This window comes from Cynocephalus volans, chromosome 10 (genome assembly GCF_027409185.1).
Source record: "Cynocephalus volans isolate mCynVol1 chromosome 10, mCynVol1.pri, whole genome shotgun sequence".
In the NCBI taxonomy this organism is placed as follows: domain Eukaryota; kingdom Metazoa; phylum Chordata; class Mammalia; order Dermoptera; family Cynocephalidae; genus Cynocephalus; species Cynocephalus volans.
The window spans coordinates 20,812,910-20,827,500 of NC_084469.1; the positions used below are offsets into that span (position 1 = coordinate 20,812,910).

At 36.9% G+C, this 14,591-nt stretch overlaps 1 protein-coding gene across 2 annotated transcripts in view; it reads right to left on the minus strand.

Moving 5' to 3' along the window:
* AP2B1 (adaptor related protein complex 2 subunit beta 1) overlaps positions 1 to 14,591 on the minus strand; it is a 114,766-nt gene that overhangs the window by 21,906 nt on the left and 78,269 nt on the right. For both annotated transcript variants that reach the window (XM_063109357.1, XM_063109356.1), the window contains one exon: positions 11,983 to 12,112. In XM_063109357.1, coding sequence (XP_062965427.1) covers positions 11,983 to 12,112 — 130 coding nt within the window. The remainder of the gene's footprint in view (positions 1 to 11,982; positions 12,113 to 14,591) is intronic.

Here is a 14,591-nt window from a genome sequence, read left to right on the forward strand (position 1 = left end):
GAATCTGATGTTGGTAAACACTCCCTTAAATGAAAGCAAAACGATTCATTTAACTACAAATATCTATTAAGCACCTATTGTGTGTCAGGCATTGTTCTACGCACTGGAAGATATATGAGGGGTCTTCAAAATGTTTGTGGAAAGATTTATATTATTTTCTAATTCCGTTTCTCCATGATTGTTTTGAAGTACCCTAGTACTTGTGGGGAACAAACAGACAAAAACTGCTGCCCTTTTGGAGTCTGCATTTTAGTGGAAAGGGGGCAGGAGGTGAAAATGAGTAAGTAAATTAAATATTTAAAATGTGATAAGTGCTGTGGGGAAAAAATAAGGGTAATGGGGATTTGGGCGTATTGGGAGTGGAGTGATGGGGCCCTATTAAAAAGGTACTATTTTAGCAAAGATCTGAAGGAAGTGAGTAAGTAAGCCGTGCCGACATGGAGATGGGGAAACAGATGAAGTTAATGAGATAAGGGGAGAGGGGGAAGGCATGACTAGACCGCTTAAGGTCTTGTGGCCCATTATTAGCAGTTTGGCTTTTCTGATTAGAAAACTATTAGTGCAAGTTCTTCCAGATAGGTGATTGAAGCCTGAGTATAACAGGTCAGTGGTATAGCAAGAATTAAGCAACTTTTACAACTCTGATAGGACCATGATTATGTCACTGGCAGCTGTGCTCCTCACAAAGAACCAAGGTCAAGGGAAATAATGCTACATATACACTGCATCTGTTCCTGCTCCAGGTAGCTTTCTCATTTTTAAAAAGTTTTATGTTAGGCAAAATAAATCAGGAACTTATAGCAAATGTAAATGTGACCTGTTTCTGCTAATACGTAACCCACCTGTAATACTACACTGACCAACTCGGTTACTACTCAGAAACCTTTATTATATAAGCCACCAATTTTCTCTTCCTCTAGTAGCCTACAACAAAATTATTCTATAGTTTCAGTTGCCAGGAATAGCCAGCAATAATTTCACAGGCATTTCAGCTTGCCTGACAGATAAATTCCCAAAACCCTAAAATCTTACCTTAAACAGGTTTTTCAAGACCTATATAAGCAGAAGGGTAGGGGCTGGAAGGTGGAAGGTATAGAGATGCAGGAGGCCAAAAAACCCCACAAACACCCAAAGGCACCAAACTCTATTTTCCCCTTTAATGACAGCTATGTGTACCTTGTTAGGACTAGCTGATGTGCCTTTGGTCATAGCTGTCACATCTTAAATATTATTTATGTTAACAGATGGATAGATGCGGGGGGGGGGGCTTCACGAGCTATTGTTTGCTATGTAGGGCTTACTGTTAAACTTTAAATATACATTTAATAATACTGTACTGAGTCACAAAATGGTAAAAACAGGACTAGTAAACTACCAATTAAAGTGATTAGATATTCCACACTCCAGTCTAGTATGTCACAGGATAGAAGATTTAGTGGAAACTTAATAGAAGAACAGACCTCAGTAATAAGAGTGAATCAATACTACTCATTTTGAAATCCTGGAGTAAAACTGATCTAGAATCGAGTCTAGCTTTTAGATATTAAGCATGCAGTCTCAGATTAGTTAGCTGCAAGTTGGAAATTAAATGGGTTCACGGCTTTGCCTATGTACTGCCTGGCGTATTATCCATGGATAAAAGGATGACATGTGGCTGTCAAGACGACTGGACAGATGGGCAGGCCACTGAGCACAGATGCTACCTCTGGGTAGTTCCACTAGCAGTTCACATACAGATGGGACAGAAATTATTGTCTGGAGCACATTGTGAGCTATGGAATTGAGAAGCTGTGTGCTTTCATATTCTGAGCATTCACCTCCAACTCCTTCAATGGTTCCTGGAAAGGAAGGCTGCTACCAAACCAAGGACCACGACTCATTCATATACTTTTCAAAAATGATTAAATAATATATTTCTTAATCTCCAGACTAGAACTGATTCTTTGCTTTTTTTTTTTTTTTTAAAGATGACCAGTAAGGGGATCTTAACCCTTGACTTGGTGTTATCAGCACCACACTCTCCTGAGTGAGCCACGGGCCAGCCCAGACTATAACTGATTCTAACTACACTTTCTGTGTCCCTACTTCTAACTCGTTTTTCTTCTTAAAATTAGAGCAATAAAACTGACATCTGTATAAATGTTCTTCCATAAACTTAGGCTTTCCTGAAGTGGAATAAAAGGGAAAATGAACTCAGATTGAGTATGTTTTCATTTTAAGCCCACCTGCTTGATTTTCAGGCCCTGTGTGTGCCTTGACTCAGGAAAGAAACTTGTTCTATAAAATCCCAAAATGTAGAATTAGGATCTACAGATAGAATATAAAGGAAGTCATATTTTAGCTCAAATAAATAACTTCTTAACAGAGTTTTACAAAGACAGAATAGGCCATTTTAGGGTAGTAAATCATTGGGAAGTATTCATGTAGATTCCAGTCACTGCTGATATAGGGTAAATTCCATCAGAAATAGATAGGGTTTGAAACAGACATTTTCAAGATATATGGACCTCAATATTATAAAGCCTGTGTATAACCCCTACATAAGAAACAGTGAATAAAGCAAATTCTTTTCCTATCTCATTAAACATGATGCTATAGCAAAATATAAGAGAGTAAATATAAATAAGGGCAGGATATGGCTCTCAAATTTAATCCAGCTCAGGAAAATCTCAATGAGTTGTTTTTAAACCCAACCTACAATGTACTTTAAGGCTTTGTGTAAAGATTATCAGCCATAATGATAATACGGGGACTAGAAAGTGGTACCTACTTTGTACTCAGAACTCAAAGTCCTCTACTGCATAAAGATCACATGGTTAAATCTATTTCTAATCATTTATCAAACTAGAAACACAAAACATTCCGTTCTCCGTCATCAACTCTTAACTTATAATCATGATAAAAAGATGGCTGTGAATTTAATAAATAAAAGCTTACAAATTACTTTTTTTTTTTTTTTTTTTTTGTCGTTTTTTCGTGACCGGCACTCAGCCAGTGAGTGCACAGGTCAGTCCTATATAGGATCCGAACCCGCGGCGGGAGCGTCGCCGCGCTGCCAGCGCAGCACTCTACCAACTACTTTATAACTACTTTGTGAAATTCATTATCCTTTGCTCAGAATCTCGGCATTGGCTTCTGTTATTTGAGTAGTAATCTGACACAAGCATAGGTGTTTTAAGAACTGAATTCTGGGTTTCAGGAAGAACTGCCTCCTGCCAGTAAGGACAGATTTTTGATCCATCAGAGCACCTTTGCTTATCAAAATACAGAATTCTTGTTTCCTGGTTATGTGCGGCCATTCAAGCAGGGCAGTTGCTGTTAATAGATATATTCCTACAAGAGAGTTCAGAAACCAGGAGTTGAGTGTTGGTTATAGAAGGAAAAGATACTGCTCAGTAGAATTCTTGATAATCTTGACAAAAAGTATAAAGAGTGTCCTCAATAAGAACAACCTAGTAAAAAAGGAATATTCAGTACATAAGATACTGAATTTCTCAGATGAGATAAAGGACATGTTTATAGTCCTGATGTGACATGAAAAATACATCAAAATTGAAGTAGCAGTCACAGAAAGTAATTTTATTTTCTTTGGTAGCAAAATGTTTTAATCTTTCACAATTAAGACTCCATTACCTATAAAATACTTATGGAACATTTTAGGTGGAATATTTTTGGTCTATAGGGATTATTTGCAGCATTGGATCTATATGTCTGACCTGGGAATCTGTATAGTTCCTGTAAAATCTACCACTTCAAGAACTCAACATCTATTCAAACAGCATTGTGGTCCCATAAAAGCAATCAGAGGTATGCAGTCCTCAACTGTGGATCTTGGCAGACCAAAGAAAGCTTTAACACTGAACTTCTTTGCCTTGCACAATAGTCAAGAAAAGCCAGCAAATGCCAAGCTGGTTTGCTTCACTTGATGGAAGCTGCTGAAAAGGTCTTCCGTTTCAAAGCATTTACCAATTTTTCTGGTACAATAGCTACAGCTGTGGGCTTTCTGAGGGTGAACGGACATATGTGAGACATGAAAAATCAGGGACAAGCACCATCTGCAACTGTCTGTCTCATAAGCTGGGATTGCAATGTAGGAGTAGCAAGGGACAGAATTCCTCAGAGCCATATACTAACCAAAAAACCCTTTTAGCTGACAATGATCTTAAAGACATGAACAAACAGGATTGTAAAATTGTGTCCTTTGCAGCTAGAGTTTTCAGCACTTTCTGATCTAAGCATTCAAAAGTTAAATGAACAGAACTGATTAATACTATCTTGTTTTAGAAGAGACATTCAAAGAAAAAAATTGAGACATCATTCTATTCTTTTCCCTAATTAATATTCAGCCTCTTATTCGACAATATTTATGTGAGTTTTAAAGGTAACAGAAAGATAGATAATAAAAACTATATACAGCAAAGGGCCAGGTCTTTATCCATAGTCTCACCACTAAGTTTCCTAATGATAAAGTAGTATAGAAGGAAGGGAAGAAAAAATTTTAAGAAGGTTCTATCTATCAGACCTCTAGGTGAAGACAGAAGACTGAAAATCACATTTAAGTTTCCTTTCTCCTGGAAGAAATTTTGCCATCATTAAAGGAAAATAAAAATTTTAAATGGCATAAATTCATAAAGACAGGAAGGAAAAAGATACAACCTCAAAAAAATCTTGCTAGCTGGAAAACAGATGAATTAGCAATAACACCACAGAATTCTCAAAGACTCAGGAGTAGTAGCACCTGGGTAACTGTATGGAGGGGAGGTGGGTGAGGGTGTTAAAGGAGAGAGAGGATTAAAATGCCATTAAGAATCATAGATTCCCAGCCCCCTTCCATACTGCTGGGGAGCTATCTTAGCCCCCACCTGCTCCTCGCTCCTGCATAAAACTAAAGACTGATTTTTTTAGAGAAGATAAAATAGATTGCACTTAGAAGTAGATACCAGACACTGTCAAGGGGTGGTGGATTAAGTGAATTTATACATACTGAATGCTTAGACTCTTCAGCCTTCTTTCCTAACTTAGCTCCCAGAAGGCTGCCAGAAAGCCTTTATATTCTAGACAGGAGACTGGAAAATAATCAAGCAAGCCAAAGGAGAAAGACATGAAAGTATCACTAGCTGCCCTCAGTGATGGGCAACTGGAGCTCCTATCCTGGGCCTGATGGTTTAGAGGGCCATACTCTGATCCTCCTCTAGCCTCCCTCCAAACCATGGATAGAGGAATCCACAGGGCTAAAGAAACATGCTAGCCAGAACACATGGAATTCCCTGGCCAGACAACTCCAATGTTGCTTCCAGAGCCTATCTGAGACACCTTTTTTTTTTTTTAAAAAAAAAGATGACCGGTAAGGGGATCTTAACCCTTGACTTGGTGTTGTCAGTGCTATGCTCACCCAGTGAGCTAACTGGCCATCCCCATACAAGATCCAAACCCGTGGCCTTGGTGTTATCAGCACCACACTCTCCTGAGTGAGCCACGGGCTGGTCCCTATCTGAGACACTTCTGCTGGTCACTTTTCCTGAGGGACAGTAGGCATATCATCCTAGGCCCAAGGGATAGCCAAGGGGTAAAGGTGGGATAAAGGAGGAGACCAGGAAGTGAAACAGGGTTCTCCAGTTATACTCCTCAGTGAACAGATGGGGAAATTCAGCAAAGAACCAAATGGAAATCCTAGAACTGAAAAGTAAAATATCTGAAATAAAAAATATACTGGATGGGTTTAACAGAAGGTTGTCACTTATAGAAGAAAGAGTCAGTGTACTTGAAGATAGATCAACAGGAATTAACCTATCTGAAGAACGAGAGAAAAAAGATTAAAACAAAACAAAACAAAATAAAAAAACCCTCAGTGATCTGAGTGACTATATTAAGTGGTCTAATATATGTGTAACTAGAGTTCCAGAAGGAGATAAGACAGAGATAATGGGGCCGAAAAAAATTTGAAGAATTAATGACAAAACTTTCCCAAATTTGAGGAAAATTATCAACTTACAGACTTAAGAAGCTCAGTGAGCCCTAAGCCAGATAAATACCAAAAAAACCCCACCACATAACAGTCAAAATATATTATGTGCCTATATAAAATATTATATAGGTACAAAATAGTCAAATTGCTGAAAACCAAAAAGAAAAGAAAATGGATAGATCAGCACTGTCCAAAAGAACTTCTGCAATGATGCAAGTGTTCTACTTCTGCACTGTCTAATCTGGTAACCACTAGCCACATGTGTATTTGAAATGTGGCTAATGCAATGGAGGAAGTAACTTTTTTATTTAATTTTAGTTAATTTCAATTTATATCTACATGTGGCTAGTGGCTATCAAACAGTGTAATTAAAGACACTTAAGCAATATCAACCCTGTGAAACAACTCAGGCACAGAAAGAGAAATACCACGTGTTCTCACTTATTGGTGGGAGCTAAAAATTAATATATAAATTCACACACACACACACAAAAAAAAAAAACTGGGGGGGGGAAGAAGATACAACAACCACAATTACTTGAAGTTGATACGACAAGCAAACAGAGGGGACATTGGTGGGGGGGGAGGGGGGGGAGGGAGGGGGAGGGAGGTTTTGGTGATGGGCAACAATAATCAGCCACAATGTATATCGACAAAATAAAATTAAAAAAAAAAAAGATGTAAAGAACTTGAAAAAAAAAAAAAGAAAAAGAAAACTAAAAAGTCAGTCAATTATCTAGATATTTTCAAATACCCAGATGTTTGGCATCATGTTAATACAACATTAAAGTCCTTGGCTGAAAAAAAAAAAAAAAAAAGCAATATCAACCCATCATAATATGTGCACTTTACTAATTTAAACAAATAGTAATAAAAAAACAAAAAAACTTAAGATACTGACATAATTAGAAATTTGAATGCTGACTAGATATTTGATGTTAAGCAATTCTTGCTAATTTTTTAAGGTGTGAAAACAGTTACTGTTGTTATGTTTTGAAAAAGACCTTTGGTTTAAAAATATATACTCAAATATTTATAGATGAAGTGATATAAATGTCTAGGATTTGCTCAAAATAAGAAGTAGGACTGTGGAAAAGGGTATAGATGAGACGATATTAACCATGTATTGATAATTACTGAAGCTGGACTATACTATTGTGTTAACTTTTGAAAGCAGAGCAAAAGGAGAAACACATTAAAGAAAAGGATTGGTCCAGAAGGATCAACATCCAAACAGCAAGATTTCCAATAAGAGAAACAGAGAAAATGAAGAGGAGAGCATCAGAAAAGAAGTTAAAGAAAAATCCCAGAATGGAAGGATGTGAGTTTCCAGTTTGAAAAAGCCCACTGAATATCCAGCACAATGGGTGAAAAGAGACTTAAACTGAGGCACATCACTGTGAAATTTCAGAAGAGTGGGGATAAGGTGAGGATTGTACAAGCTTTCATTGAGAAAGAACAGGGCACAGAAAAGGATAGAGAGTCAAAATGGCTTCAGACTAGGAGGAAAATTATTTCTAACCTAGAATTTGATACCGAAAACATCAAACAAGTGTAAACACAGAATAAAGGAGACATTTAAAAACATGAAGTCTCAAAAGATTTATTGTCTATACACCTATTTTCATGAATCTACTGGAAGATGTGTTTCATCAAAAGAGGGAGTAAACCAAGAAAACAAATACAACAGGGGAGCCAACACGAGAGAGAGATGTAGGGAATGAATCCCCAGGGTCATGAGGAAGAGAGATCCCAGGATGACAGCTACATTCCACGTGTTCAAGAAAATCAGTCCAGATTGGAGCAGATCAAAAAAAATCCAGAAAAGACTTCAAGAAAGGGAAACTGACAGAATACTTTCAAGGGTCTGATCTCAATAGAATTTGGGATCAAATTACAGTGAAGAACACAGACAAACAAAAAGAGACAGGTTTTAAGTTCAATTATTTATAAAAAGTTTTATGGGTTAAAAATCACATTTTACTATATGGCTCAGCTTTGAAGACTATATATATTCATAATAATGTAAACACTGAGCACTGATTTAAGCAAATTCCAAGAGAGCTCTATCAGGAAAATGGTAACGTGGGAAGTATGCATGTAGATGATGACAGTGAGTGGGGGAGATGTAAAGTAATATCTAAAATGTAAAAATCCAGAAGTCCCAGTACAAGCATGTTATTTAGAGATAGAGAGGTAAATATCAAAAGAATCAACTAAAAGAGGTGAAAGGGCCTCTGTGGGAGGAGAACTTGGGGGCAATGCCAGGGAGAGAAGACTGGGGACTGGCTCTTCTTAAATAATTGTAGAACTAGTTGGTTCTTTAAACTGTGCCTTTATACTCCTGATAAAAATTAAAACTTGAAATAATGATGTTATCAGTGTTCTCATAAGAGTTTACAACCCAGTGAAAAAGGAAGCCAAGCAGCTGTGAGAACTCTATAGCACCTATACAAACACCATGGGCACCATCCTGGGGATGAACACACATTATGTCATAATTCCATTGTTTCTATGCAGATACTGACTTGAAGGAGTCACCTGCCAGGTGTCAAGTCTGAAGAAGTATAATGGGAAAATGTTTCTAAGCAACACAGATGGAATGAAAAACAAGGACATGAGAGTCAGGGAAAACTCATCTAGAGAAAATTCACTTAGACATTTATTAAGGTTTTTGTTTTATTTAAATAGAGGGAAGCAATTCTACTTAGGAATACAGTTTTATGATATAAATACACTCAAGAGAGGTTCCCAATGAAGGCTAGCTTAACTTTACTTTGCATAATATTTATAAGTTGGATTCACAGAGACTTTTACAACCAACATCAGCACAAGAGAAAAACCCTTCTAGGTTCAAATCTCTACTAGGTATTTAATTCCTGTCTCTGGTAATCTATTTTACATTTTAAAAAGGAATGGTATCTTTTTAACCTTTTTTTTTTTCTTGGTATTAAAACACCACACTCTGATCTTTTTAACCTCTAAATAGTATTTCAAACAGACTATAATCCAATAAGTAGTTTAATGAACATTTCAATGAAAAGTTTTTGTAATGAGTGTTGTATTACAGTTCTGGAAGCTGGGTTAGATTTATATGTTCTACACATTGATATCAAATTAGCCAGAGTAGCTAAAACCCACAGGGCATCTAAATTTTTCATTTCCTCAAGCCTCAAACATCTTTTCTTCCCTGATTTATGGTCTAGAGTACTAGAAAAGTACTAATTTTCCTACATGAGCTCTTAAATCTAAACATTATGCAAATACAATGTTTAAGTGCTAGATCAATCTTTACATGGCTTTATCTGGATCTAGCCAGATATCAAGTCTGAGGGATTATATTGGGAAAACAGGTAGACCATTTTTTTGTTGTAGTTAAATATTGACTCTTCTTGTTCATATGGGGACAGGGCAGACTGGAAGCTGAAATCAAAAGTAATCTACCCATTTTAAGCTACCTATTATTTCAATTTCCACCAGCAGACATTAAATAGAGCTGCTCATAGGGGGAAAAAGTTTTTCTCTTTTCAAGTTTTTCCTAACTTCTCCATCAGGAAACGCAAACTAGAGAGAAAATGAGCTACAATTATAACATCCCTGAAAGAAGAGAATCCATGGGGAAAATTGGGAGAATCAATAGTTGAAAACAGATGAAAAATTTTTAAGTTTGCTTTTTATAACATCAGGTTTGTGAAAATTAAACCTTGCTAGTCCTAATACCATAATCAATGCTTTTGAGGGATCGAGCTGGACTAAGATCCAACTTCTCTTACAAGAGTTCTTATTTGGGATTTAGCAAAATGGGAACAGGAAAGTAAACTGACATGCATTTATTTGTTTACTTTTTCTTTAAAAGGTGGAAATTTGCCCTGGTTTCTGTGACCCAAATTCCCTTTCCTATTTCTGAAGTAAAGCATTCTTGCATGTAGCATGCTGACTGTCCTCAAAAATTAGTCTCAAGGCTGTGCGACAAAGGGAGGTTAGATTTCAAGGAAAAGGGAACAGATGTAGATTTGAGTTAGTTACTTCAGGATCCTGTGATGGAAAAGTCCCCTAATACATTATTCTCCTCATGGTAAAGCCAGTTCCATCCACATAGTAATCCTTGTTTTATTCTTCTAGTCTGAGCCAAGTTACATTGTGACTCACTTATCTACACTCTAAATCCTTACTCCCTTTGCAGAAAAAAGAGGCAGTCAACTATTGTGGCAACAAGGTAGGTAGTGAACTGGCAAACGGGCATGGTATGTTGGTATTTAAACTACTGAGGAATGTTTAGTATTAACTCTAAGTAATATTACTGCTGATGTCTCACTATCAGTACTAGTATCTCACACTGGTATTTCTAGAAGATTGAGCAATGGGATCCCACTTGTCTTGACTGGAAAGTGGAAGGCTGATATACTTCTTTCATCATATAAAAAATATTTCATAGTTTCATTCAGACTCTTCTATCATCTCTAGTTCCTGATGAGGGTAGAGGGAGTACCAATCCTCCTCTTTGCTGTGTCTTCTGACTGTCCTTCACAATACATCTTTCCTCCTCCTTTTTTTGTTCAATTGAGAGATATCAGTAGAGATTTTCTTTTCAGTTGGTAGTTCTAATGGCTCCAAATTTTAGAAATGTTGCTAAAGGGCTACTTTGCATTTTCTTCTGCCAGATACCCTAGGTTTCACCACTCCTAGACCAATTTTACATTAATTTATTGATTTGGAGATTGCTACACCTACATAACTAATACAAATTTGGATGATACACTCATGTATGGCACAGACTGGGCCTTGCATTTCTCACAAGAGGCTGTGACAAGGTAGATTGATTTAGCTTATGCCATTTTTACTATTTGAAAAGTGCTTTTGTTTGAAAACCCCCCAGTATTCCTAGTAGAAATTAGAAGTTAAAAATTATCCTGTACTTAGAACAATTTTAAATTCTGCCTGCCTTTGCTGTTTCCCGCCTATGCTGTTCCTGGCTGATAAAACCAAGAGCTGTATCCGGATGTATCCAGACAACCTAGGGAGGAAACTGCCCTGGGGAAGTTCTTGCTGTCCCTGAGTGATTAACTGGCTTATCTTGGCTTCTGTAACCAACTTGTGCTAGGCCTCGCCAACTCCCCCCCTCACACACACACACACCAGGAGGAAATGTGTGTGACTATATGATAATTTTGCCTGTGTGACTATGTGACTTTTTGCCTTCAAAAGGCCCCTTCAACTTAGACTCGGGGCTGCTTTCTTACCAGAATATCTGGGGAAGCAGTTGCCGGCCAGCTAATAAACTCCCCTCTTTTCAAATTCTCAATTGGGTGTTCTGGTCCTTTTCTGAGTGACAGTCTCACAACAGAGGCCACCTAGAAGCCTGCTCAATGAGAGAAACTATCTTTGTCACTTTTCTGGGATAGGGAATCATTTTTGTTTCCCCTTCGTTATGAGCTAACTGCTCTGCCTTCATGTCTCTTGAATCCCGAAAGGTTATATTTCAGAAAGAAATTCAAGATAGATGAAAACTGAACGAAAATCTAAGCTAGCACCTAAGCATTCTAAAAAAGACTAGGAGGCTCCTGTAGACTGGATAAAGTTGTTCTTAGCTCCTTTAAGATGCTGCTATGCTTGCCATAGATATGTGCTTAAAAGGGGACATTTAAATCCAAATAGCCTAGCTGTTTGTGGTCCAGTATTCAAAGATAACCTCCAAATATATCTCCTCTGAAGTCTATTCTTACATAAATAACATTCAGATTTTGCTATGAAAGTCTTGAGGGAAAAAGTTTGTAAATAAGAACTTAAGAAAATGTTTCTAAATACTGTTGAGTAAAAGAATGAATAATTTTCTATGTTAATGGGTGACTTTTGTTTTTCTTAAAAACAAAACAAAATAAAACTCTTCTCCACAAAGTTATTTCAAAACCCTATTGCACGACCAACTCTAATGTAAGGAAGAGAGAGGGGGTGTTTCACATATAAATGAAAAACAGGCAACATATCAACTTGTACCACCCAAGTGAAGTTAAACTGACCTGCAGGTTATTCAGAGGTTCCATCTTCATTACTGGGCCCAAGGTGTTGAGAGGAAGGGAGACATCAATGCTCTGGTTTGGCATCAGTGGTGTATGGATGGCCAGAGGAGTGCTGGGGATGACACCAAAGCTAGAAAAGAGGATGAAGAGATCACAGAAGCTGATCAAGAGGCAGCATTTAGCCACATCTTGGGGTTTCAATGGCTTTTTACTCCATTTGAGAGAAACATAATTTTTAATACAATTAAATGGAAGAAATAACAGGAAGCAAAGTGCTCAATTCTGACTTGCTATATAACATTGGTTATAACATAACCTCTGACTGTTTTCCATTAAACGGATTTCAGGAAGGAGAAAATATTCATAAGCCCAGAATTGCTTTGTTAGTGCTATGATTCTAAGTTTCTTCTGTTTATCATATCACTAGAGGGCCAGGTTTGATTAATTGTTTTTTTTAAAAATAAATCTTTCCTTAGATAATCTCTGGGAGAAAGATTTAAGAATTTCCATTCTATAAGAAAAGTACAGTAATTCGATATTATTTCACTAGCTTGATAACCTGCCTAATCAGTCCAGAGGCTTATTCACTGGTAACTCTCATTTCTTTCTCTTTTTTTCACTAACATAGGACACAATCACTGGGAAAGAGTCTAATTAAAGCAGAATTGACTGGAATATACATTCCAAGTGACTAGGATAAGTTATAGACCCAAATATAGCCACTTTCTAATCCGTAAGACAGGCAGTGGATACACACCAGCTTGACTTCTCAAAGAAAGCCTGTTTAATAGTAATACAAGAAGGTAAAGAGATGCAGAACTCAGCCTGAGTGTGAAGTTACATAAAAAATGAGAACAAAAACATATGCAGAAGGGCAGATAGTCTAAGAAACATGAGAAGAAAACTTTTTAAAGATGGAGCAGGAAGGAAAAGGGAGGCCTAGAAGTATAACAGAAAAATGAATGATACAAATTTATATTGAATTTGTGTTCTAAATAGCCTCAGGAAGATGACACTGTGATATTTATAAAATAACTAAGGAGTAATAATGAAATGATCCTGAGAATTCATATCACTCATTTCAAGGTAACATTTATAGGTCAAAAAACCATTTTGCTCTTTTGATCTTGCTTTCATGGTCAGCAAAACTCTGACATAAGTCAATACTGAGATAGAAACATGGCAGAAGTATAGTTCCAAATCTCCCAATTGCTCTTCTTGGAAACAATATAGAAGAAACAAGGGAAAAAAAACCCTACAAACCTATAACTTCACCTTCTGCAAAACTACAAATCAGAGAACACTTGCAAACTCCAAATTATATGTCACTGTGGCCAAAGCATACAAGACAGCAGAACTGGTGAGAGACACTCCAGTGGTGCAGTAGGGAGGCACAGGGAGTTCAGAGGAAACTAGCAGTAGTAGGTCCCAGAGACTGACCATAAATATCCACTCTCAGAAGAGAACCCCATTCTCTTCCATAAACTGCAGTGAGTAGGACTAAGATCACACAGGGAGCAACATATGAACAAAGTAATAAAAGAAGGTGGAAGATCCCCAAGGGGAGCCCTGGAGGTGAAAGAGCTCAAAAAGCACCACGTTTTAAAGAAGAAATAAATACCTTGGAAGACAGGGCTTGGAAGCAGAAACCAGTAAAGGAATCTGTAGAGTCCAGGAGGAATAAAAAGCCCTCTTGAATCAAGTTAGGTACTGAGGGGCAAAAGAGTTGTGACAATACCATAGTAAAGAAGGGAGAATTCTTGAGCAGCAAAGCCTAAAAAACTACCTGGCCTATCTTCCTCTTCTACAAGAACCTCCTGCTGATAGCTAGTCCTGCAAATTGCAACTCATTCAAATATGAGTATCAAAATAGTATAAACACAGCAAGTATTCAGACGTTATTATAAAAAAGTAGAAAGAAAGCAGTACCACTTTCTTAACAATAAACAAAACATATTTGAAAATAATTTTCTCTTAAAACAAATGAAATTATGAAACATTTATATACGAAATTAAGAACATAAAACTTAGTGAAGCAACTGCAGCTACCAAGGATGAACATGAAACAGTAAAGGCAGCACCGGGGGAAGAGATGACCAGACAATGGAAGGTGAGGGTGAGATGAGAAAAAGGTAAAAGGGAGCTAATCAAACTCAGGAAAAGTAAATAATAATAACAACAATAAATCATGTCCAAAATAAAGACTAAACTATATAATGAATATAGATGCAAAAATATTCAACAAAATTTTAGCCAATAAAATCCAGCAATACATAAAAAAGATAATATATCCTGATCAGGTAGGATTTATTCCAGGAATGCAAGGTTAGTTTAACATTTGAAAAAAATCAGTTGATGTAATCCATCATATTAATAGACTAAAAAAACCTACAGCTAACACTGTACTCAATGGTAAAAGGTGGAATGTTTTTCCCCAAAGAATTAGAACATTTTTCTTTCCCAACATTTACTAGAGGTCCTCATTAGTACAATCGGGCAAGGAAAATAAATGATAGGCATTAAGATTGAATAGGAAAAAATGAAACTGTCTCTATTCCCAGGTAACATGATTTGTCTATGTAGAAAATCATAAGCAATCTACAAAAATC